Below are 25,397 nucleotides of genomic sequence, written 5' to 3'. Positions count from 1 at the left end.
TATTATCACGTGCTCAGCGGTGAAGGAAAACATCGTGAGGAAATCCACATTCCCGAGAAATACATTTTCAGACAGGCAGTCGCTTCTGCAAAAAACCGGACCTGTCAAATCTTCAGGTGGACCCTGTGAAAAATAGGGAGACGACGATTTTCTAAAAAAAAATGCTTGTTCACAGGATGACGTTTGGCACGGCTCTGGTGATACTATGCGTGGTATGGAGCGCCAGCGGCGGCGAGCCCGTGTTCGACCCGAGCACTCTGATGCGGTTAGTGCTGGTGCCAGCTGACGCTGCGGTCGGCTCCGTCATCTACCGCGTCCGCGCCTCCGACCCTGACTTCGATTATCCACTGCACTTTGAGCTCATTGGTAAGAGTTCGTTTTAATAAGAATAATATATTCATGCAGACTAGTGGTAGGAAAATATTTAGGTGGTGCGAGACCTCAAAGTGACGCCTCTCATCCCGTCAAAATACAAAACCCAGTTGCTCCGCTGTAGATACGGGGATGCCGGAAAGAGTGGATCAATCTTGTTGATTTTGGCACCTCCCTATTTCGGTGCCCGGTGCGGTCGCACCGTTCGCACCACCCTAGGGCTGCCATTGATTCAGACATTATTACATCCATATTTGGATGTTAGTGATACTTATAAATATGTTAGTATTGAAAATTTATATTTTTGGTTTGTTCTGAGACACTTTACATAGAAAAATACATTTTTGTCCAGTGACTCAGCATTCCACAATCAGGCTTAACAGCTAGGGTGTTGAAGCTGCCATGCAGATGACTCAAAAATAAGACTACCTTTTTCCGCACGACAGCAATAACCGCCAAAACCACCTGTATGTGCGTCCGCGAACAATATAATCAATCTTCTTATAAGCTAAAATATTGTGTCTCTTGTGTGAAAAATCCCACTTCATAACCACCTTTACCTAACTTCAGCATAATGTAAGGAGATATTAAACTCACATACGGCTTCCGTGGTCCAGTGGTTGAGCGTTGGGCTAACGATCCGGGGGTCCCGGGTTCGAATCCCGGTGGGGACATATCACAAAAATTACTTTGTGATCTCTAGTTTGGTTAGGACATTACAGCCTTATCACCTGATTGTTCGAAAGTAAAATGTTCCGTGCTTCGGAAGGCACGTTAAGCCGTTGGTTCCGGTTACTACTTACTGATGTAAGTTAGTACTCGTTACATGAGCCATGTCTCAATAGTAACCCTGACACCAGGGTTGATGGGGTTGGTAATCCAACACACAACCCACACGATAAGAAGAACTCACATAGATCGCGCGCGATATGCCACCTTAGTTAAAATAACAGACAATGATTCATTAATTTCTGCCATTGAGGTCCACACAATACATACCGAGGATTACCCAAAACTTTATCCTTTAGCATTTTTAAAGACACCTTTTGTTTAAGGTTCAACGACATCGATTAACATTAAGTCAAAAATTGTATTTCCACGCTATATTTTTGCATCAAGGACCCCTAATGATTATGACAATCGACAGTATGATCGAATTAACTGTATGAAATCGACGTTTTGAAAAAATGTCGCATTCATAAACTGAAATACTAAATATCAGATACCAGGGGGGTTAAATGGCCACACTCAAGCAATTAGTCTGAAAAAGCAATATTGCTATTTGATATTTGTTGGCATTGCGCACTCACTTTTATATGCACGAATGACAATTACGATATTTCTTTTTAGGTGAATTGCTTCAATGTCGCCTTTTTAGGCCTTGGTTCCTACCAGTTGTGAGGTACGAAAAACAAGTTTCTACTCTTCAAACCATACATTATTTTACTAAACCACTCTCATCTTCCAGGTCAAATGGGTCGTCTGGACATCGGCATCGAGACACTGCCTTGCACGCGTTACAACTCCGTCTGCCAAGCCAACGTGATCCTCCTTCGAAGGCTGGAGCCCGGCCGCTATGTGGACTTCAGGTTAGGAAATACCATCGCTTTTTTTGACGTGACTTCCTCAAAAGACAATTAGTATTTGGGAGACAAATGGGGAGCATTATGCTGGTGCTGTTGGACGCCCTCTACACATAACCGACTTCACTATGTGCACTTGACTTACTCCCTGTATGGTTATAAAATTATTTGCCCTTATCCACAGTATTCACGTAAATATATATTTCTGTATATCGAATTGTATTGCCATTTATATATTCACAACTGCAGCAACGAAATATTGCTTGATTTCTAAATAAAATGCACAAAATGCAATGCATCGTTCCAGATATCCAAATAAACGTCAGTCATTCTTGAAAAGCGCGATGTCGAGGTACCCTCAATAAGTGACATAAAAATTAACAATGTCATATCAAGTTTAATATAGGATTTACTTTACACGATTCGTCATTTTTGTTTTTTAGCTATGATTTTATTCATCACCATTAGCAACAATCACATACCATCCAACCATTACAGACGGCAATACGACTCACCTCTACCACGTTGGTCTAACAGAATACTCGGTGAAGTGTGAGTACTTAGTTCATCTTACGATGGATGTACCACTGACTACCCCTATTGGCATATAGTCGTGAACTTATCTTATATTGTAAATATTATTAGTTATTCATCGTATCAAAAGGAGCTTCAACTTATTATCTGATTACTTGATTTCCTACTCCATTAGTGTGTTTACTTTTATGTTTAGCATATACCTACTGTGCTGTGCCACTGAAAGTCTACTTTCTTTTTGCTCAGGTTGTCTGTCCGGAATACCAGAGGAAGAAGCACCAGAATCGCCTGTTCCATCACTGCCACCAATGCTACCACCCCCAGAGATACCATATTTCCACACCAGCCTGGGATCATTCTGGTGCCCGAGGTAAGGTATATTGATCTCCGCCAAGTTAACGATGACGAATTGAAAAGATTTTTTTACTTTATTCTCTGTACAATAACTTTTTTCGAGTAACATAATTATTTTGCAATTATACATAATATTATTACAATATCATAATAATATTTTTTGGTATTCGAGTTTAACTATTTCATACATCGTTGTTACTAAAATGTTTTTATTTTTTTGTTTTAGTAGCACTTACTTGTGCGGATATGAATCCCGTCTGAGGCAGATTTTTTCTATCTTGTTTTTCTTAGTATCGTTATCACTCATGAGTATAATTTATTAAAATCAACGCTATTTTCAACCTCTGAAAGTGGACGACCTTGAGATGTCCTCCAACGTCATGCATTTCACTTACACAAAAGGTCACAAGTTTGAACTCACATCCTATAATGTAAAAACCACCTGTCCCTTAATGCGTGTTATTATATTATATATAGCTTGCAGCAACAAATGAGACGTCAGACGCCTGCCGGGTGATGCGTCATGATTGATTATGATGATCTTCCTAACCCCCTCCCTACATGAAATATTAGAATGAACTGCCGCACTATTGAACGTCAAGGGATTACGAAATATGCAAACTGAATCGTTGGTATTCCTCCGAGGACGGAAGACTAGCATTGTATTAGAAAGGCACATAATCATACCCTTGGTACACGAAACTCAGTACTCAATGTCGTGATCCGATTACAAGATGACGGCGATAATGCATTTGTTGTTTTGTAAACCGAACCGGATTCTGAGACACACCTATCGCCGCAAAAGACGAATCCCCAAAGGGCCATATTGCAAAATCTTGAGCTGTCAGGATTTATTCATGCAATCATTTAAATTCTCTTACAGGATGCGAAACGAGGGACAGATCTCGAAATTGTGATCGCGCGGAAGAATCCTCTTTCGCCAAAACCGTTGGAATTAGAGCTATGGGTAAGAAATTTACATTTTGTAATCGTAGGGTCTAATGAGGGTTTCAGTTTAGTAGCTTCGTGTTCGACACGCATTTTGCTGTAACCACATAATGAAGTTTCGCTCGGGCCCTAATAGGGCTCATTTTCACCGCGATATCGCGTTGACGTATCCTCATAGCGTCTGCGAAATCCATTTAAAGGTTTATGTGGTTGAGCTCACATGGGAAGGTTCGAAGAAAATTATGCGCCAGCTGCAAGATCTTTTTTTGGAAGCGAAAGTTAAGTGTCCATGTTTTGTAACCATGTTGCAGCTTTGCAAAATGCATTTCGAATTAAACGACGGAAACAAAAGGCACTTTTTTAATACCTCCTTATGAGTATAAAAACGGAGACCTCGTTGCGCTTACGAGCGTATCCGTGACAGTTTTTTTTACTCATTAACATAACCGATTATTGCAACAAATTACCTGATTCTTCAAAGCAAGTGCTGAAATATAAGCAAGCACGCTAAATTGCGCAATAACGATCCGTAATTTAGACCTCGATCTGATAAATAGGTATCCTGTGAACTCCGGTAAAAATGCAGCAACTACGATTTAATCCGCCATTATCGTGTAATCTGGAGATTTGGATTAAATTGCCCCCTCAGTGCTTTAGATTCCTCTGGTATTTCAAAATGTATTCCATTGTAATCCAATGAGATGGGTTGGGCGAGTTCGCGACTCCCGGTCGATGATGTTGCACAATTACCAGACATTAAGAGGACCCGAGGCGTGTTAAATTTCTCACAGTCCGTGGAGAATGGCTAGGCACCCGTAACCTAAGGTCGTTTTATCGGCCACTTAAATGCTACAATAATGATGCTCTTGTCCTTACATGTACGGCAATTTAGCGTATCGTCTATTACGTGGGCTGGCGTCTACAACTTTTTCTACTCTTTGTAAGTGCCTGCAATTACCTTTTTAATAAATTTTGTTAAAGGGTTCGCCGCTCTTCGCCATCAGGCAGCGTCGGGTGTCCACGGAAAATACTGAGGGGACGATATTTCTCGTGGGGCCGCTGGACTTCGAGGCGCAGTCGATGTACCACTTAACTCTTTTGGCTGTGGTAAGGAATGTCTTTACACACAAACGCTTAATTTATGCGCAATAACAGAAGGAATTCTGCAAATGTCGTTCTAATGTGTACTTACCAAAACTTTTACGCTCCGCTTATCTGGACGAGTTCTCCGTAAGGCTAATGTAATGTTTAAAACTTAGCATAAGCATTTTAGAGTGCCTTACCAGTTCTTGTTTATTTTATTACACATTTCATGTTTCCTCTAAAACATTACACCTTTATGAGACGCATTAAATTTATCTTTAGAAGTAAACGGATTAATCTAAATTCTTTATAGGTCAATAAAATTAAAATATCTCTTGATTAGATTAGTTTGCATGAATCTAAATGAAATATTACATTTATGTCTGAGACATCTATGATAAAATTAAATTCTAGGAGAAGTTTTTTATGTATATTTTTTTTTATTCCTGAGTTATTAATTATTAGTTCTAAAAATACTAAATACCCACGAACAGGATCCCTCCTCTTTAAAAGTTGCTTGACTAAAATGTCAGTAGATCAGGAAGAAAAGTATACTACAGTTTAGTGTTAGAGTCATCAGGGAAAGTACTTACCTATATGTGTAATTCTAATTAAAATATTCTGAATTAGGTATGATCATGCGCTTTCCAAATTATCTACAGTCCTAAACGTTACAACTTAGGAACCAAAATATATGATAAAACTTAAGGGACCTGCCATAAACTAGTAACATTTATAATTATATTAATATAGTATATTATTAATAATTTATTATTTATTTATACTTATAATTATTTTCTATAGGACCCATTCGTGGAACTAGGCAAGGACACCAGGAACATAGCAGGCATAGAAGTGGTGGTCGTGGTCCAGGATGTTCAAGACATGCCTCCAGTGTTCACCTCAGCGCCACCCATCACCCACCTGCCGCGCCAGGTGGTCCCTGGAGATATGATTGTCAAGGTATAATAATAATAAAACACTTTATTGTATGGAAGGAACTTCGACTACACAACATAAAAAAATAAATGGTATAAAAGGCAACCTTATTGCTAAAGAAGTAAACTCTTCCTAGCAACCTTTAGGTTATAATATAAATATAGATAAAGTATATTCATCATTATAATCATGTAATATACCTAATATAATAAATAATATTAATATAATAAGGTATATTCATCATCATCATCATTGTGGCCCATCACTTATTCAGCTTTGGGCGTAGGCCCCATCTCCTCTTCTCCACATCTGGACGACTTGCGTCATCTATCTTATATTGCGGTCATCACATCATAATTTATGGTATCTACATCGACGTCTTTAACCGTCATGAGGCACCCAGTGAGTCACAACCCGTGCCCGTCGATCCAGATGCATCCGACAAACGTGTCGGTCTTTCCCATCACTAGTTATGTATGTGTTCAGTACATACACATACATGAGATCATGGCCATTTCCCGTTGCGTTAGGCAGAGAAAGAGAGGAATGGACACAGAGATATCTCTCTAGATGGAGTAGAGAGAGAGCAAATGTTATTGTTATTAAATAAATGTACGTCTTTGTCTATAAGGTCCGAGCTGAAGATGGAGACAAAGGAGCGCCTCGCCAGATCAGATACGGTCTCGTCTCTGAGGGGAATCCATTCACTCCGTTCTTCAACATCAATGAGACTACAGGTGAGTTTTCAAATTAATTAGACTAGTTTCCAATTACTCAAATCAGTTACTTTTTACTAAACGCCAAAACACGAAATTAATTTAAATAATTATTGTGTTAATTTGTTTTGTATGTTGTGTGCAATAAAGTATATTTGATTTGATTTGATTTGAAATTACTATGTGTATGAAAAAGGATATTGAAAAACGTGAAGTCGGGCTCATTTACGTTTAGCTTTATTATAATTTATAAATAAGTTAAATAGGAAAACGTTTTACCCAGGACACAGCCCAATACTAGTAGGTACCTAGTGTAAAAGGGGAATAGGCTACTTGATAACAAATATGGTAAGTACCTATCAAATATGGCACTTGTTACGAAACGTCAATTAGTATGGAAATACCGCGGTATGACGTCATCAATAAAAGCCGTCAAATTTCGTACTCATTGTTTCTTAATTTACAATTAGTATTCGAAAATAATTCAAAAAGAAAAATGAGGTTGATTTATGATTAGTTATCTCAGACTGATAGACTCACGACTATAATATCCCAAAATATGTAAAAAAATTACAAATACCCAATTTTAAAATAATTCTTTATTTGATTTTTTTAAATTAATAAATAATAATTTATTAAAACAGCAATAAAAATAACATTTCATAAAATTGCAAATAATATCTAATCAAATTACAATATACCCGTATAATACCTTAATTATGTTATAATTACAAATTAAATATTAATACAATTATAAATTAACAATTCAAGACCTTACGTGTATAATCGTCAAACAATCCCCCCCGAGTTTTTTAAATTGCAATGTCACATGTGTTTTGAGTTTCTGCAATGCACGTACATTCAGATGACGTCACGCAGATATTCTGTACGATGACGATGCCCAAATTTCTCATTTCCTTATTCTGAAAGTCTGTCAAGTTGAGGGAATGACAGTAGGAAATGAAAACCCAAGTACCTATCAATTTAACGATTATATTCACCTAGTATATTCGAATATTAGGTGAGTACTGGGTACTATGTACTGTCTGATACGGATATAATAAGATCACTTACTTTTCACATTAATAACATACTTTTCACAATAATAATAGTGACGAACTTTTCTGGTCACGTTCGTCAAAAACAATATACATGAGGCTCTGCAGATTTAATGTGATAATTACCTATATTCTCATTACTCGGTTAACGACCTCCGTGGTCCAGTAGTTGAGCGTTGGGCTCACGATCCGAAGGTCCCGGGTTCGAATCCCGGTGGGGAAATATCACAAAAATCACTTTGTGATCCCTAGTTTGGTTAGGACATTACAGGCCGATCACCTGGTTGTGCGAAAGTAAGATGATCCGTGCTTCGGAAGGCACGTTAAGTAAAGACCGTTGGTCCCGGTTACTACTTGCATGCAAGTAAGTAGTCGTTAAATAAACCATGTCAGGGGCCTTTGGCGGCTCAATAGTAACCCTGACACCAGGGTTGATGAGGTTGGTACTCCACCTCACAACCCACACGATAGATGAAGAAGACCTATATACTCATTACTCGGGTACATAATTAGTCAAAAGGATAATAGCAAAAACATATATAAAAATATTGTTGCTTGATATTACAATCTGATATGTATTGAATTATGTTGCACCCTTTATTGTTCATTATTTTGATCAGAATAATAATGGGTGGAAGATGTATTTTGGCTGAGTCTATTAAAAGGGGGGAGTCGTAATGTATACCTAAAAACAAAGATAAAAGATGCTTTTGTCTGTTATCCTTGAATTGTTATCCAACTCTGTACAGCGCCATCTATTTTTTATTAGAGAACGTTGCCTGGAAAGTCCCTCGTTACTTTTCACGTTCAACAAGTGAGTAACAAAGTAAATAGTTTTTTATTGTTAGATTTTCAACCTCCTTTAATTCAAAAAAAATTCAAATTTCAAAATTCAAAAATATCTTTATTCAGTAGGTAACATAGTTACACTTTGAATCGTCAATTTTTACATAACGAACGTCTCATCCGCCTAAAACTACTGCAGCTTCTCACAACCTGTATAGCCGGGGAAAAGAAGCTGCAAGAAAAACCTCGGCACAGGGCCCTAGACGTTCTTTAAAAAAATAAAAATAAACATAAAATATTGATATACAATTGAGTAATTTAGCTGCCTAATATCAGTTCTCAGACAGTTAATCCCATGCATTCATATCTTCTAAATAATCACTAACTTTATAATAACCTTTTTTGGAAAGTTTTTGTTTAACTACTGTCTTAAAGCAGTTGAAAGGCAAATTCTGAATGTCAATGGGAATCTTATTGTAAAAACGTATACATTGCCCCTTAAAAGATTTAGTAATCTTATGTAATCAACTGACTTGTAATGTTCATAAGTCATAACTTTATGACACGGTAAAAATATTATGTTCTTACTAGTCTATGAAATATTTATTACTTTCATATAACTAAGTTACCTATATTGCGCCACCAAAACAATATCTTGACAGAAACTATCAATATTTTATTATGTATCACACATTAGTAAAACACATTAGTAAACGTAAGGTTCTAAGCGAGGTTCTAAGTAGAATTATCGTTTTAATCGACTTCAAAAGAGAAGGAGGTTATCAATATTATGTACTTTCTGTCAATACCTGCTGCTCCACGTTTTTTTAACTACTTGGCCCGGGCAAATGGGGAGCGGCAAGGGCTCTTAACCGGTACGAAATTTAAGACAGTGCCTATTTGGACGCGGTCCTCGATTCAGGGTGTCGTCTGAGAGGGTAATATTTGAAAGAATTAATCGACCCTAGTATCCGTTAGGGTCGATCTCGATATCGATAAGTGCTGAATGAAGGAAATCGTCGAAAACGCCGGTGGGGTCGGTATCGGAGTCCTTGTTGTTTCGAGCTGATTGGCCGCCAGTATGGCTAGAGTAATCGGATCGGCAGGATCGTATATCACGTCCTTCCCATATTGGCCCGATCTGGAATCGAACCCGGGAACTGTTTTGCCCGAGATTCCAATACCTACCAAAAGTGTTATTTTTTTAATAATTGTCAATCCTAAAAGAAGTCGTCAACGCATAAGTCCTTTTTAAACTTATAAATCACTCGAAAATCTTAAAACATTTCACGAGTGAACTTAAAATTTTACACGCTTACCTCATAATGTTAATGTTGTAAATGGCAACCGCTTTTATGTAACATTCAGTGTGAAATGAGGGCAAACATTTGTGTAGGGTGGACCCGCCTATTATGGCCTTTTCGCCTGTATGCTTATTTAGGTTTCCTTTATTGTTCTTTCAATAAACATGTTGACGCCATTCTTATACTTTATTCATTTTGTAAGTTTTGCATATTTTTTTTTCATTTTCGCTACTCTCGTTAGGGCTATATTTTGGGAAAACTTTCTTTGACACTTTAGATAGACGTCTGTAGAATAGTAAACTATATTAAGCTAGCTTCATTTTGGTACCTTGGTAACGCATCTCCTTTCAACAACTTTCGGCTTTCTTTAAACTATTAGATTTGCGCCCGCGATTTTTTTTGCCGTCCCGTTTTCATCCTCCTAGGGGGTATTTTTAGGTACAAAAACTATTCTATGTTCTTTCCTAGTTCTCAAATGATCTCCACGCCAAATTTCATCTAAATCAGTACAGTGGCTTGAGCGTGAAAAAGTAACAGATGTGGATTAAACACCTAGGCTCTTTACTCCACTAAGCGCTAATGACTGCAGGCATAACCTAACACAATTCGCACCACAAAATATTGAAATATAGTTCACATAGTAAAGTAACAAAAATGCTAATGACTGAGTTTGAACATAATACCTACGACCTACATAGACGTACAAAACGTAGAAAATTATAGTTCTGTTTTGTCCTTAGTTATTTACGCGTAATTTTCCGCAAAGATTATTCATTTACATTCCACCTGCAGGTCAGTGCCACTATAACGACTGGCCGAGGGTTATTCGGGGCACAAAACTGAGATTTTCGTAAACAAATCACGAAACTCGTGACTTTTGGGCTGGTACTTAAACATACTTAATCATAAACACACATGTATACAAAGGGTACCTTAAAAAGACTCCGAAAATTAAAACAGAAACACGATATTTAGACCGTGCTTTATGAGTTTGAATTCGTGTTTTGGGTCGTAATTAATATCACGTGGTTTCCAGAATTTGTGCCCGGTTAATAGCAGTAGGTTTGTCCCCTATTACATGGGACTCATTCTGGCTAGGAGAAGGTGTATATACCACACATCTCTGCCTTCCTAGATACAGGCGTGGTACTATGTTTTGTTACGTAGATCGTGAAAAAACCTGCTGATCTTATTCATTGTTTCTTTCCTACGGATGTCAAGAAATAGAGATCTTCTAAAATTCTGTTAAATATTAACTTTAAAATAAGTTTACACCCAGATATTCTTATCCCATAAATCTAAATTATAGTCTATTTACATAAAATCTACTTTACTACTTTGCAACAAAATTTTAAGTGCCTCGAAACAAAAGTTCTCTACGTTTCTTTCCACGCTGAATCACACATATTGGCGATATGCCTGAAAACTGTAATGTCATTTACATAAATCCCCAACATAACTCTCACCCTAAACAACGCAATATGCTGACCCTAAAGCTACAACGTTGCTGAGTCATAAACATAAACCCTTCTTGCTGTTTTTTTACCACCGTCCGGTGGTCTAGTTCCGTAAGATATCATCTGACCAGCTACTAGACACTTCCGTAGTGTTTCCGGCTCCCTATCACTCAGTTCGTAGTTCTTGACCCGACTCGCGTGACCCAGTATATCTACAAGTTATCAGATTCAAAGCTAATTTGCAACAAAACTTCACATTTCAAGCAAAACTTTTGTCATTTAGCAACACAATTAACTGCAGTCATTAAATTTTAGTGTAATTATGCACTACATAGTTTTATCTTAAATTACTTCCTGTTGGCAAATTATTAAGGTTTGTTTTGGCTATCAATCACTTGTTATAATTGTTGCGATTCTGAAATTATATCTTCTGGGTAAAGCAAAATCGTTACTTATTTGTCATTGAGACCCATTACTTTCACTTCAATTTCCGTTGGCATAAATGTTTAAGTATTTTGTTTCACTTAACCTATTTACTTTTCTTTGTCGTGTTTGTTTTGTCTTTTTGTGTTTTAACTTCAACTCTTCTTTCCTTATAAACTACTTATTTATAATTTGACGACGACTTAAATCGGATTGGGAATCATAAAAATTACAAATCCTGTTGTAAACTTTATTATGATAAAATTCAATTCAATTATGTCAAATACTTGCTGTAAATATCACGAAATTACTGTTTAGACAGGCAGACAGTCAGTCGCCTCTGTAAAATACCGGACCTGTCAGATCTTCAGGTTAGGTAAGCCGACCCTGTAATAAGCTGGATAATGCTAGAGAGATGATGATAATTAAATTACTGTTTAGTATCAATAAGTGACCCACGCAATATAAATTCCCCAAACGAGACACGTGGTGATCGTCATTCAGAGATTTAATTTGACCCAAACATAATTATAAATGTAAACAGGTACGTAAGTAAAAGTAGGAATCCTGGCACTATTTATAATCATAATTACGTTACCAACTAAAGGAGTATAAACTTTTACAACGGCTATAACCATCGGGTACCTCGGTTTTAATAGTAGCGGCGTATAGTAAAATCGTTATATTCCTTTTACGAGAATATTATTAGAAACTTAAGGCAGTGAACCAATCTATGTTTTTTTTTACTATTCGATACGAAAATTCCAATAAAATTTTGTGAGGAAGAGAAATAACAAAATTAAAAATACCTATAAGTAGAAATTTTTCGACATACTTGAAATAACCTTTCACAACTTTTGTACTACTGAACTGATATTTACAATTAATTCAAGAACACAGCATTAAACCATCTACATTTCACAAACACCTCTAATTAATAGTTGCCAACTTCCACACTAGATTATACAAACATTTACACATCTAACGACGAACGGAACACAAAGCTTTCTCTTTGAGCAAACAGCGAGCATTAATAGTGTTGCTAATACATTCCTACCCGCAGTGGAATAATGGCTCATTAGACCCTACTGCTTCCTATACCTTGCCTATACCCTATTGTTTTAGTCCACTTCATAATAAGCCCGTTAGAGCCGTTGACAATACCGGCAAAGTCTGACTTTATCAGTACTAATAAGGGACGGTATAACCAACCGATCCGATAAGCCATGGATAGCTTTGAGAAGCAAATTGTTTTTGACAGCGTCCGCTTTCGTAGCAGGATCCTTTATTTTATGTTGGCCTGGTAGTTGTAATTGTAAAGTTTTTGTTTGTGATTCAAATTCACGGATTGCTTTTGGGAATTTACGATTAAAAAACATAATTGAATGAACCAACTTAAGAAGATTATCCAAGGACCCAGGGGCCAGGGGCTCCCAGGCCTACTGGAAGACTGTTAGAAATAAGTTGTGCTTTTTGTCTCTCCTCATGATGTCATATTGTGTTTCTGTGTTATCCTGTGTACAATAAATGATTAAATAAATAAGATTGTCCTGGATAGATTTCAAGTCAAACTCATGAGATGACCCATTAAAAAACACTTAATTTTTCTTCCGTTTTAACTTTTCTAAATGTTTTACTGTCTTATTCCTATTTTTGAATTTGTGTGTGTCTAATTTTGCAAACGTATCTGCCGTACCTGATTCTGTTCTGCAGGTGTACCTAGGTACGTTAACATTTATATTTCCCACAGTATTTCACATTTAGGTACACGTTGTATGTTAAGCCCTCGCATGTTCAAAATCGGTTAACATGGTTTCATTTCGTGACACGCTTTATGCGATAGCTGTAAATAATCTCAGATACATCTAAAAATACCATTCAATTGGGTGTATAAGGTGTAAGCGGAACATAAAACACCAGGAAAGGAGTTTCACAATTTCGCCCAACAAATACAAGTTGGACATCAACTTTGGAGTCTTACCAACTAATTGAATCTGGATATCCATTCAGTTCGTATAAGGTGTTGTGATTAATACGATAACTTTACTAGTATGGAGACGGCAATAGCTTTGGATAAGTTTTAACGGTTCTTCGAAGTTTGAATGCGGCGTATTGTAGGAGTTGGTAAAGTCACAGATCATATAATATATCTGAATTTAAAGTCAAGTCAATATTTCACCTGAAATATTATTGTGAAAATACTTTGAAATTCAAAATAAGTTTCTGAGGAACCTGAACATTAGGCAATATGAAGTCTTCCCTTTATACCCATTGATATATCCTACCCTTTTCTTCCTCGGGATGGTGGGCTATTACAAACTGAACGTTAGCAGGAAATTAGCATTAACTACGTATAATTTAAGGTTCTTCTTCTTCGTGGGGTCCTGCATAACCCTGGGATTCTACAAATCTCCAGTTGAGAAATCGTCCGCGGAATCAATTTTTTCTACGCACAGAAAATTCCACCTCTTTTTGTTGAACGTATTATATTCTGTGTAGGTGGGTTTATTCTTTATTTCAATTCCAATGAAAAAGAAAGCTAATAATAGACCTATTATCCTTAGTATGTACCTACCATAATTTATTCTAACCACAGACTCAAAAGTAGCCTACCTAATTGCAATTCTACGGACAATGACATGAATGATGTAGTACTAATTTATACGAGTGCCATGAAAAATTAATGAGCAGCTATTTAATTTTGCTTCTTGTCACCGAGACAAAGTGATCTTGTTAATAGTAGAGGGACCACGTTTGTATGCTAATTGAAAGTTTTTATCACTGACAGCTACTAGAGTTTGAAAGACTAATGAAGGTCTATGGTACTATTTTTTGTTTACGTAGTGAATGTCTTTTGCTACTTTATCGAAGTAGGTAGTAGCCAGGTAGGGTACCAGGTAGGGTTATATCATTATAAGTAATATTAAATATCTCCTATACTCAAAGGTTGCATGGAAGAGATTGTTACTTAGCAATATGGCCGCCAATTGTACCTTTCTATTTCTCTTTTGTTTTGTATTTTTTTTTGTTTCCTGTGTATGCAATAAAGTATTCGTCATACGCATTGTTATGGATTTGCTAATAGAAATGCGATGGCAGTTTAGTTTAGATGGAGTTTAGCCTGTCTTGAGTGTCTTTTCTGAAGACGCAAGCTGCCTACCTACCTTTGTCCTATATATTTCATAATCAGTCATATCATAATACTTTTCTATGAGGATATTGGTAGAACTGTAGGATGGATAAAATAGTAATTTGAATATCAAAAGGTGTTCTCTGAACGGGAATTTTGACTTGGTTTTGATTGGTTCAGTAGATAGGCACATAAGGTTTTGATATGAAACTGAAAAGAAACCAACTGACAAACATCTTTCATTTTACTTTCCTAACATACGCACCTTCCTCAATCGCATACATAACCAGGTACCTACTTATTCTATGTAACTAACTATGAAGGAATTTTACAATGCTTACCATGATGTAACGTGATTAGTTCACAAGTTTCATAACTTAACAATATGCCCATTATGACACTAAGACATAAAAACATGTTAAAGATTTTATCTGCCTAGGTCTTAATGCCAGCTCTATTATATAAATGCTGATCAGCATTTTTACGTTGTACTTAATAAGACAAGTCGAAATTGATCAATCAGCATAAGATAGCCTAGAATAGCAATTTATCCTTTTTATGGCATAATTTATGTTATGTTGCATTTGCATGATCATTAGGTGCTGTCCACGAAGCGAGTTCATAACTTGATACCGTAGTGTTTTATAATATTTGTAGGTAAGTTAGAGTATGTTAAATTGTCCTCATTAAAATATATAATCATATTCCTTTTTAGATTTTTCATGATTACTGCCATCTAGCGAAAAATCCAGGAACTACTACGATACCTAATCTTCCGATTCGCGGTGTTTTAGTGTTTCAGTAGGACTTCCTCCGAACTTATTATTACCGAAATCTCTCCCTAGATGGAGCTCTAAATTTCAAAGATCGTACTGCTTTTACTCCACCGTAGCCCAAACCTCATATATTATAACGTTATACGTTGCGTAAATACGTACCTACCTATTTACATTACAATAAATGTATGGCAAAATCCCGGTCCGCAGAGGTTAGAAAATCGTATAGATTAGAATAAGATACCTACAACTTCTTCCTTACCAACTCTATGTTAGAGATTCTAAAATTTCGTTTTAAACAAACAAAAAGTGTTCTCTGATGACCCAACATTGAAAACAATATTTTTTACGGTATTTTTGATTTAGACTACCACTTACTTATCTTTTAGCGATTTATGAAGATTGACACTCTGCTCAACAGCTCTAACAATTTTCCAGGTGAAGTGACCCTCGAGCGGCCTATAGAAGAGATCGCAGCCATCTCCCACGCTGGTGCTCCGATCCTACTGACGGTGGTGGCTGAGGAGGTGCGGCTATCCAGAGAAGAGCCTGAAGCCATGTCCTCGACAGTCCAGCTGGCATTCATACTGCCTGAGCGGGAGAACTCGCCGCCTTACTTTGAGAATCAGTTGTAAGTTGCTCTACTTATTGAGTTTTATTTCAATGTTAGCTTCTATGTTTAGGTTATGATAGTTCCCTCTTCGCCAGAATAGGTTTCCTAGACAATGGTTTGCACCGCTGAAGTATGCTCCAGAATGTTGTCTTTATTGAATTAAGTACCCTCAGTGATCCCTAAGTTTTTAGCTTAGTAGTTAAAGCTATCCGACGCCAATCTACAATAAATTACATAGCTTAACTTATTCCAAAACATGACATGACAATGTGAAATTCTCACAGTTTTTCTCTCCCAATTTCAGCTACATCACCTACTTAGATGAGAACGCTCCTCAAGGTACGGCGTTGACCTTCAACGACCCCTACATCCCACAAGTGAGCGACAACGACGCAGGAAAGAATGGAGTATTCTCGTTGACTCTACTGGGAAACAACGGAACTTTCGAAATAACCCCTACAGTGGCTGAAAGACATGCCCAGTTTATCATCAAAGTCAGGGATAACACCATGCTGGATTACGAAGCCAGAAAATCTGTAGTTTTTCAGGTGAGCTATCTGGTAGATTAGATAGTTATCATGACTTAATAAATTTAATATTTATAAAAGTCCGTTTTGGGCGGTTTAAATATCTAATGAGAATTTGAGACCTTATTATTTTATAGAATCATCTACTGGCCATTTTATGATCGAACTAAAATAATCATAACAAATTATTCATGTTTACAGATCTTGGCTCAAGAATTGGGACCAGCTACGAACTTATCAGCTACGACGAACGTTACCGTATACTTGAATGACGTCAACGATAACCCCCCAGTATTCCTGGCTCAGTCGTATGACGTCGAGATCCCTGAGAACGTCACAGCCGGCACCAAACTTGTACAAGTAGCAGCTGATGACGTCGACACGGGAGCCTTCGGAAAAATCCAATTCACTGCCATATTAGGATACTTAAACACATCGCTACATTTAGATCCCCTATCAGGGCTAATAACTGTAGCAACCAATAACCACGGCTTTGACCGTGAAGCAATGCCAGATTTGCATTTCTTAGTAGAGGCTAGAGATAATGACGGTGTAGGTTTAAGAGTAACAGTGCCATTAAATATTATGTTGTTAGATGTAAATGATAACCCACCAGAGTTTGAGAGATCCTTGTACGAATTTGTTCTCTCCCCCAGTCTGAATAATTTCACTTCGTCCGCGTTTGTAAAGGCAGTTGACAAAGACACTGAGCCACCAAATAATGTAGTAAGATATGAAATCATAGAAGGGAATGTTGAAGGAAAGTTCGCTATTAATGAAGAAACAGGTAAATTATCACACTTTATAAAAAAATGAATATAGCTTTCTTTAAATGGGTCAATATTAACTTAATTCATAATCTTCCCATCTTTTTCAGGTGAACTGTACCTTCTGGAAGCATTAAAACGATCAAAAAAACAAAATGTCCACAGACAAAAGCGACAATACGACAACAACGACCAAGAAAGCGAAGTATACGTGCTTACAATAAGAGCTTATGATTTAGGTGTTCCTAGACTATATTCTTCAACAATAGTGAAGATTTATCCACCAGAGAGCAAAACTAGGACGATGTCGTTCATAGTTCCCGGTGCAAATCCAGATAGGAAGAAACTAGAAGAAGTGCTAAGCACTCTTTCGGGAGGGAAAGTGACGATAGTAGAAATAAAACCTTACAAAGGAAATAATAATGGTGCTACTGATTTAAGCGGCCAGGCGTCTAGTCAAGACAAGTAAGTATTCTTGAAGGTCATTTTGACAATAATGGTTACCTACTCACTTACCGTATTGTACCTGTTTGGCATATTGTTGCACTTATTCTATTTTAAGCGATTACTACCCTCCTGTTTTTTTTTTAGGAGTGAAGTAATAGCACTTGTTCGCATGTCTGGAAACACTGCCATAGACGTAGCGAAGCTTCAAGAGCAACTGGCGAAAAATCAGAATTCATACGATACTGAATCTGGCATCAAACCTGTGACGAATACTGGTTTGGGGTCAGGTTCTGGTGGAAATAACGGTGGTAGTACCGTGAATACTAGTGGTGTTGGTGGTAACACCAATACTGGTATGGGAACTGGAACTGGCCAGAATCAGCACACATCTACAGCTGATGGTGGAGATGCTGTAAGTTAATACTTACTTTGTAATGTTATATGCTACGTACTATAAATTAATTCTTGTTAATGTAATAAGTATTTTCATCAAATTCTTTCTTTTTCAGGGTTTATACAAAGCAGAAAGCCGTTTACTATTCTGGCTATTAATATTGCTGGCGATATTAGTAGCTCTCGTGTTACTTCTGCTAATATGCTGTTGTATCTGTGAGGGATGCCCTCTTTACATGCCTCCTAGGTAATTTCAACTGTATATTTTATTAGTGTAGTTTCATACTGCTTCTTCACAATAAATAGCTACACCATCTCATCTTCACCAAAGTTTTATTTCTTATTTTCTTTGTTAATTTCTACTAATATTTCATTTTTCTAATTAACAGACTAAAATGCACCACCAATTAACCAACCAGTGCATGTTATTTCACGTCAGCTTTGCTACGTTTTAGGTAATAACATTTTTGTTTTAAAACATTCACTTTCATTATTTTTTTATAGTCTTATTTATTCTTTTAAATAAGTTTTTACTAATTTACTTACAGCGCAACATATAATTAATTTGCATGTTCTGAAGTTTAAATTTTATTTTCACAATCATATAGAAAATTTAATATTTAAGTTATAACAGAACAGCTAGGTACATAGATATACTTTAATAAATTCTAGGAAAAGAGTGATACGTGTCAACTCCACAGAGGACGACGTGCATTTAGTGGTCCGAGACAAGGGACTTGGGAGGGAAAACAAGTCGACGCAAAATATAGAAAATAAATCAATACAAGCGACAGAGTGGAGACGGAGAGAAGCATGGAGCGCAGAGCAAGCAGATTTGAGGACGAAACCGACTCAGTGGAAGTTCAACAAAAGAAACTACAGGTCAAAAGATGCAAATAAACCGGCTTCAACTCCTGGCGATATACGGCAGGAATTCGTACATGCTGCAGAAGACAATGACTACAAATACAATAATGATGCTAGACAATCCTTCCGAATGCGGTATGTACGATCTGTTAAATATGCGCTTAGATAAATGACGTAATTTATAAAATAATAATATTTCCAGTGTAATTCACATTCCATTTTACCTTGTTTCAGGGATGGCCCTAACATAATCTACACTAAAGAAATGCAACTTCAAGACGCCTTTGCGAACAAACACAAGGAATACATTGAAGATTTAGAAAATGGTTACGACAGAATAGCCACCCTACATTATCAGAGAAGAGAACAGGACAACGACTCTATTCGAAGACACGAAATAGATCGCGGTTCCGACGTCGGTGTCTTCCTCAAACCTGATGGCGATAAGAATTTAAACGAAAAAGATAGGTCAAAAAAAGATCGCGCTCCATCTTCCCTAGGAAGAGATCAGTACTTTATCAAAGAAGGGAACACAGAAATACTGAGGTTAGTAACGAGAGGCAAGAATGAAGAAGAACGTTATGTTAATCTTCCAATTCATCAACAAAGACCTGTGACATTAATACCACAAACTCAATATGTTGTAGTTGACGGCAAAGAACTACTAATGGAAAGATTTATACGAGAACAAGGCGAAGAAGCTAAACATATAAGAGAAAGAATGGGCAAAGTAACAACAGATTTAGATAACGTGTCACAAAAAGATGGTAAAAGCGTTGGTCAAAGATCACACCTAGGAAGTGACATCCAAAATCAGTTTCATGATTATACAAATATTCCGCCAGAAGTACCAGGACTGGTTCCATTGAAAACTGATTACTTACAGTCAGCGTTATTAGAAATGCAAAACAAATCTACAATACACCAGGAATTGCTAGAATCCTCTCTAAGAAAACAAAATGAACTCTTACACCAAATACTCATAGAACGGGAAAGAATGATGCAAAACCACGAAACAGCGTCGCAAGTTGAGATCAAACTGGAAACACAGAGCTTGCCTGGCCAATCTGTTATGGCTACACAAACTGAATGTCACATAGGTACGCAGACAGAACCAGAAATGCTGAAGCCAAACAGAAGAAAAGCGAGAAGTGACAATGATTCTTACAGTGAAGACGAATCAGAAATGGTAGTAGAGGATGACACAAAGAAAGTGGCGTGGATAAAGAGAAAGAAGCCTAAAAAGAAAATAAAGTACAAAGACCCTAGACGTAGTTTAAGAATTTATGAACTAAAAAGAAAGATTAAAACTCCCATTATTGAAGAAAGCGATGTTTCGCCTTCTTTGGAAAGTGAAAAACATGTTAAAATAAGTAAAACTAACGAAAGAGAAGAGCGTATTAAAAATTATGGAGATAAAACTAAAAGCACTGTTACAACATCCAAAAATGAAACGGTGCACACGACTCATGTGAAGATGTCAGAAGATGACCGCAAGTCAAGATTACGTAAAGAAGTTTTGATGGAAATTTCTGATTCTCTAGAAGAAAAAGTGGAATCCGAGGCTAGTGATAAGAGGCCAAAACTGAAAAGACAGTCACCTGTCAGCGCAGAAGAGGCACCAAAGCGCCTCGCCATAGAACACGACAGCAGTAAAAGTAGAAGCAGTTCCGCATCGAGAGACAATAGAAATCTTATCTTCTCTAGGCAGGGTTCATCTACAGAAGCTCGCGAATTAGTAGAGCCACAAGTCGCGAAAACAGAAATCTCCGATAGACATGACTCGCCGCCTAAAAAAGAAAGTTCTAGTAATACGGAGTCCAGTAGCAAAAAATCTGACGGCGATGTCAAAAATGGAGAAAATGGCAAAGCTATACAAAAAAGCTTACCACGATATATGCAGTGGTATGGTAAAAAGGGCGCCACCAAGACCGCTGCACCTGAAAAAGTTGCGCCAAGTAAACCCAAACGACCATCGAAGGAGACCACAAAAGATGATAAGGAAAAAACAGGGCGATACGGTAAAATTATTAGCAAAGATGCTCAAGCCGAGAACTCAGAGGTAAAAAAAAACTTCAAAACAAAAGAAAGTGAATTTATTCATCCACGTTTACTAAAGGAAGAAAAAGTGACACCAGTACCTGAAGGGCCCCTACCTGATGTGCATCCTTTACTTCAGCATTCTGAACACAGGTATGAACATCAGTATGAAAACCAAAATCCTTTGTGCTATATTCAACCTACTCATATTCCCAAATATCTAGGAGCACAACCAAATATTCCAAGAAGACAATCTATTGAGCAACAACCTGTATACGTAAATCAAGATGAACTAAAGAATAAAGATGCTCGAAAGCCAGAAATATCTGAAAGTGCACTTACTCATAGTATATCAATCTCAACTAGCTATGAAGAGGATCGTAAGAATGCACCCGAAGTACATGTTTCTAAGATAAACATAGGTGGTGATAATGTACCTGATGTTAGTCACCGGAATGCTACGAAAATAGACGACAATGACTCTGGCATTGCCATGAATACTTTAGTCCAGCAAACAGGTAATATTAAGAGACTACCAATAACTAAGAAAAAAAGTGTCTTCACCATAGCGTACGACGATGTTCAGACAAAACAACTGAGACCAGACAGCAGTTCAACCTCTTACTAAGAAGCCTTATATTTGAACTAACTATGTATGAGTGCCTTATACTGTTGGATATTCTTGTTAATTTTATTAGTCACCAAATTAATAAGACTACATTCCGTCCAATTTAAAGTTAACATTGTTTGAATGTGGATTTGTATATAGAAACATTAGGTATTTAAAGTGATATCATAATATATTATAATAAATACAATCAACTGCCTTTATTTGACGACTGGTAAAAATAGTTTAGAAGTATTTTTTGTAAATATGCCACATGTTGAAATTACCTATAGTGATTATAATAAATATAATTATTTAAATTAATAATAGTAGCTTTAAACATTTTTCCAATGTACATATTTTCTTGATCCCACTATGATGCATACTGACAGTGTGCAAATCTAATCTATATTTGTTACAAAATATAAAGTTATATACTTATTGAAATAATTTGTTTAATTTTTTCCCTTTATCCAAATATAAATATCATTATTATCATTAGATTAATAGATACCTAAATAACTATTATAATAAAAGCTAGGTTGATATGCTACTTCTTCACTGCCTTAAATAAGCCCCGAATGCTGTTAAGATACCCACGAAAATAAACGAATATAAAAGTACCTGAAATAATAATGTTATGGTCGAATGCATTAGCGAAGGTTGGTGTTAGGGCTGGCAGAGGAACATCTAGAAGGACGTACATTGACCAAATTGAAGATGTCCTTAGCAAAGGTTCAGTACGATCTACTCTGAACCGGTATCCGTGTATGAAACAATAAGCAAGCAAGAGAAGTGGGCCAGGATCGAAGCAAATGGAATTCCATAGTCTCTGCTTACCCCGGTGGTAATAGTTTATGTATGTGTGGATGTTACGGTGAATGAATACTCTGATTATATCAATCAATTCAAACAAAAAATACTACAAGTAAAATAATAATTTATCGAACGAAAGTTACGAAACGTAAACAAAAAAATAGTATGAATTTATGACAGATATCTGTCAAACATTCATTCCAAAAAAAAATCGATGTCGTTCACCAAAAATCCCTGACACCAGGGTTGATGAGGTTGATACTCCATACAACCCACACAATATAGAAGAAGAAAATCAAAAATCGATTTTTATTTCAATTTAGTTATAATTAATATAATTACCTAATTATTATTTCCAACTCAATCCAGCAACTGTTGGCCTGAACTGAACTCATCTACCACACTATCATCACCATAATAAAATAATAAATAAAGAACTATGTACAAGAATAATAAATAGGCTTAGGCTGAAAGAATTGTGACATTCATTCATCGTCAGACAGGTTGATGTCGTTGAACGTGGCAGTCAATTCTTGCAAAGTACCAGGACAACATAATACAGAAAGAGGTCGTTTTGTATTAAGTCTATGCCGGATTTAACGCCATCTTACGGTGTTTAGTAACTGCTTCGCCAAGTTCTATTGACTCCTAGATGTCGCTGTAACATAATAATAACTACCAGGATATCATAAGATACTCAAATAATACTGCTATCCGACAATAGATGGCGCTGCCTGTATCGGTAGACGATAGGTAAATTAAAATTATTTTATTTTTAAATAAAATAAATATAATCTCAATAATAATATTTAGCGAATTCTATCAGAAATAATATTTTTGTGAACATCATTTTGTGAGGCAGCACAACCAAACATAAGAAAATAAATTATGCTTAAGTTTTAATTTTTAAAAATACATCTCTTTACCTGAAGATTAGAAAATAATAGCCATTGGTTTACCTGTTTTACTCATCAAAGCAACGAATGAAAGCAAACGGCAAACTTGAACATTGTTTCATCGCTCTCAATCATTCGCATGGGCTGGCTCATTCGGCTCATTTGCACAGAGCACTCTCGCGGAAAATTATTTCTTTTCATATTCCCATTTTTCACGTCTTATTTAAAGTTTTCTCTTGATGACTGGGGAGTTTTCTATTCGTTTGTTTATTTTTCCTTCCCTTTTTTCTTAGATGGAATAATTCTTCGATTTGTTTATTTTATTCTTAGATAAATAAACTCTATGTTGATTCGAAAAGACTTACTGTTGATAAGAAGGTAGGTACGAGTTAGTTAATCTACTTAGGTACCATGAAATAATTTTAAGGAACACTAAAATGATTATTTACTCAAATATTTTCATTTCACACTAAGTCCTACCTATTCACATAGAGCTATGAAAAATAATACCACTTTTATATAATAAACATAATATTATATACCTACCTGTATATTTAATAATGTAAAAAAGATGATTCTTACGTACTTACATTATTATTTTCCCAAAGTAAATATTGACCTACACTAACAACTATCATAAGTTCATTCTTCACACTGACTCTGTCAACATAGAGCTAAGAATAAAAAACCTCGCTACAATAATATAACAAGAAGTAATAATAAAAAAACTAGACAACTTTTATTAAGAAAGTACCAGGGCGACAGAAGCAGACATGAGGTATGGAAATTACGTTTCCCCGCGGCAACTTGCTTTCACGGTCCACTGGGCTGATCATAATAAAAACTCGGGCCGTCGCCTCCGCGCAGAAGTTTGACCATAAATTGGTCGCGCGCAGTAATCGCTGCCCGACGGCGAAATTCCTACCCTAGATCTGCTTTTAATATAATAATAAATATCAGTATAACGCGGTATAACACTACTTTTTTGCAAACTTTTTTCTCTTTGTTTTCCCGAGGGTGAGCCAAGACCATTAAAAAGGTTAGGGCGAGCGATATTTTATGCGATTTTAAGTGTGTAACGTTTCTAATGTCCGTTTTATTGTAACGTAAATTATGAAGGGAGCCTAAGGGTTTACTATCATATTTCTGTCTAAAGTATGCAATAAGTGGCCATTTATTATTGTAGACTTCTGTTATACCTGTCATTTTCTTATGCGCTGAAAACGAAATCTTGCTTTCGGACAATCGGATAATCCGTATGCAACGTCCTAGCCAAACTAGAGATCACAAAGTGATTATTGTGATAGATTCCCATCGGGATTCGAACCTCCAGACCTCCGGATCGTGATCTGAACTCTCAATCCGTGGGCCATGTAGGCCGTTATGAAATAAAAAAAACATTTAAGTACATGTATATACTTTTCACAGGAAGCTTTTTGGATTGTTTTTTTTTTTTATTTTCAAAACGCTTAATACCTATAGGTACTACAACTATTTGAATTTGTCATATTTTTTTTAAATCCGCGGTCTTGCACAGATTTTCATACTAACATTCTTTAAAATAAGTAAACAGAATATCATTTACCAATATTAACTAATTTTGAGCCCTAAGTCGTCCAAACGGTAACATTAGCCAGATCTGGCAACAAGCACAACTGTCGGCTGATGCCTCTCATTATTTGAAAGGGTTAACTTTGAAGTATTCCATTTAATAATGGTCAAGTGGGCCGCAACCCCTTGAATTAAAACTGATTGCTCCAACTTAGTTATTAATCTATGCCATTTATTTTCCAGATTGTTCATTGAAAAATTATATAGGTACCTACTTATGGCGATCCCATTTTGCGTTTACAATATTTAAGTAAGTGTTGTAATTGGATTTGAGTAGGTACAAATTGAAATGAAATCGTTGTTGTACATATACAATACAATACATTACAAATATACTTATATTGCACCAA

General features: G+C 36.4%; 1 protein-coding gene across 5 annotated transcripts in view; it reads left to right on the top strand.

Moving 5' to 3' along the window:
- Positions 1-22,125, top strand: part of LOC126368360 (cadherin-86C) — a 245,490-nt gene extending 223,365 nt beyond the window's left edge. For 2 of the 5 annotated variants that reach the window (XM_050012281.1, XM_050012280.1), the window contains 15 exons: positions 176-366; positions 1,841-1,961; positions 2,736-2,859; positions 3,727-3,810; positions 4,773-4,898; positions 5,679-5,837; positions 6,445-6,550; positions 15,902-16,094; positions 16,381-16,624; positions 16,805-17,390; positions 17,481-17,835; positions 17,962-18,229; positions 18,327-18,457; positions 18,883-19,212; positions 19,312-22,125. In XM_050012281.1, the coding sequence (XP_049868238.1) occupies positions 176-366; positions 1,841-1,961; positions 2,736-2,859; positions 3,727-3,810; positions 4,773-4,898; positions 5,679-5,837; positions 6,445-6,550; positions 15,902-16,094; positions 16,381-16,624; positions 16,805-17,390; positions 17,481-17,835; positions 17,962-18,229; positions 18,327-18,457; positions 18,883-19,212; positions 19,312-21,745 (5,452 nt within the window). In that variant the 3' untranslated portion in view covers positions 21,746-22,125. Of the gene's footprint in view, positions 1-175; positions 367-1,840; positions 1,962-2,735; positions 2,860-3,726; positions 3,811-4,772; positions 4,899-5,678; positions 5,838-6,444; positions 6,551-15,901; positions 16,095-16,380; positions 16,625-16,804; positions 17,391-17,480; positions 17,836-17,961; positions 18,230-18,326; positions 18,458-18,599; positions 18,666-18,882; positions 19,213-19,311 lie in introns of those variants that run through there. The other 3 variants (XM_050012283.1, XM_050012284.1, XM_050012282.1) reach the window with 3 other exon arrangements.
- Positions 22,126-25,397: the final 3,272 nt, after the last annotated feature.

Source organism: Pectinophora gossypiella, chromosome 7, assembly GCF_024362695.1.
Source record: "Pectinophora gossypiella chromosome 7, ilPecGoss1.1, whole genome shotgun sequence".
Taxonomy (NCBI): Eukaryota; Metazoa; Arthropoda; class Insecta; order Lepidoptera; family Gelechiidae; genus Pectinophora; species Pectinophora gossypiella.
The sequence above is the reverse complement of the archived record's forward strand: the minus strand, read 5'-3'. Positions and strand labels throughout refer to the sequence as shown.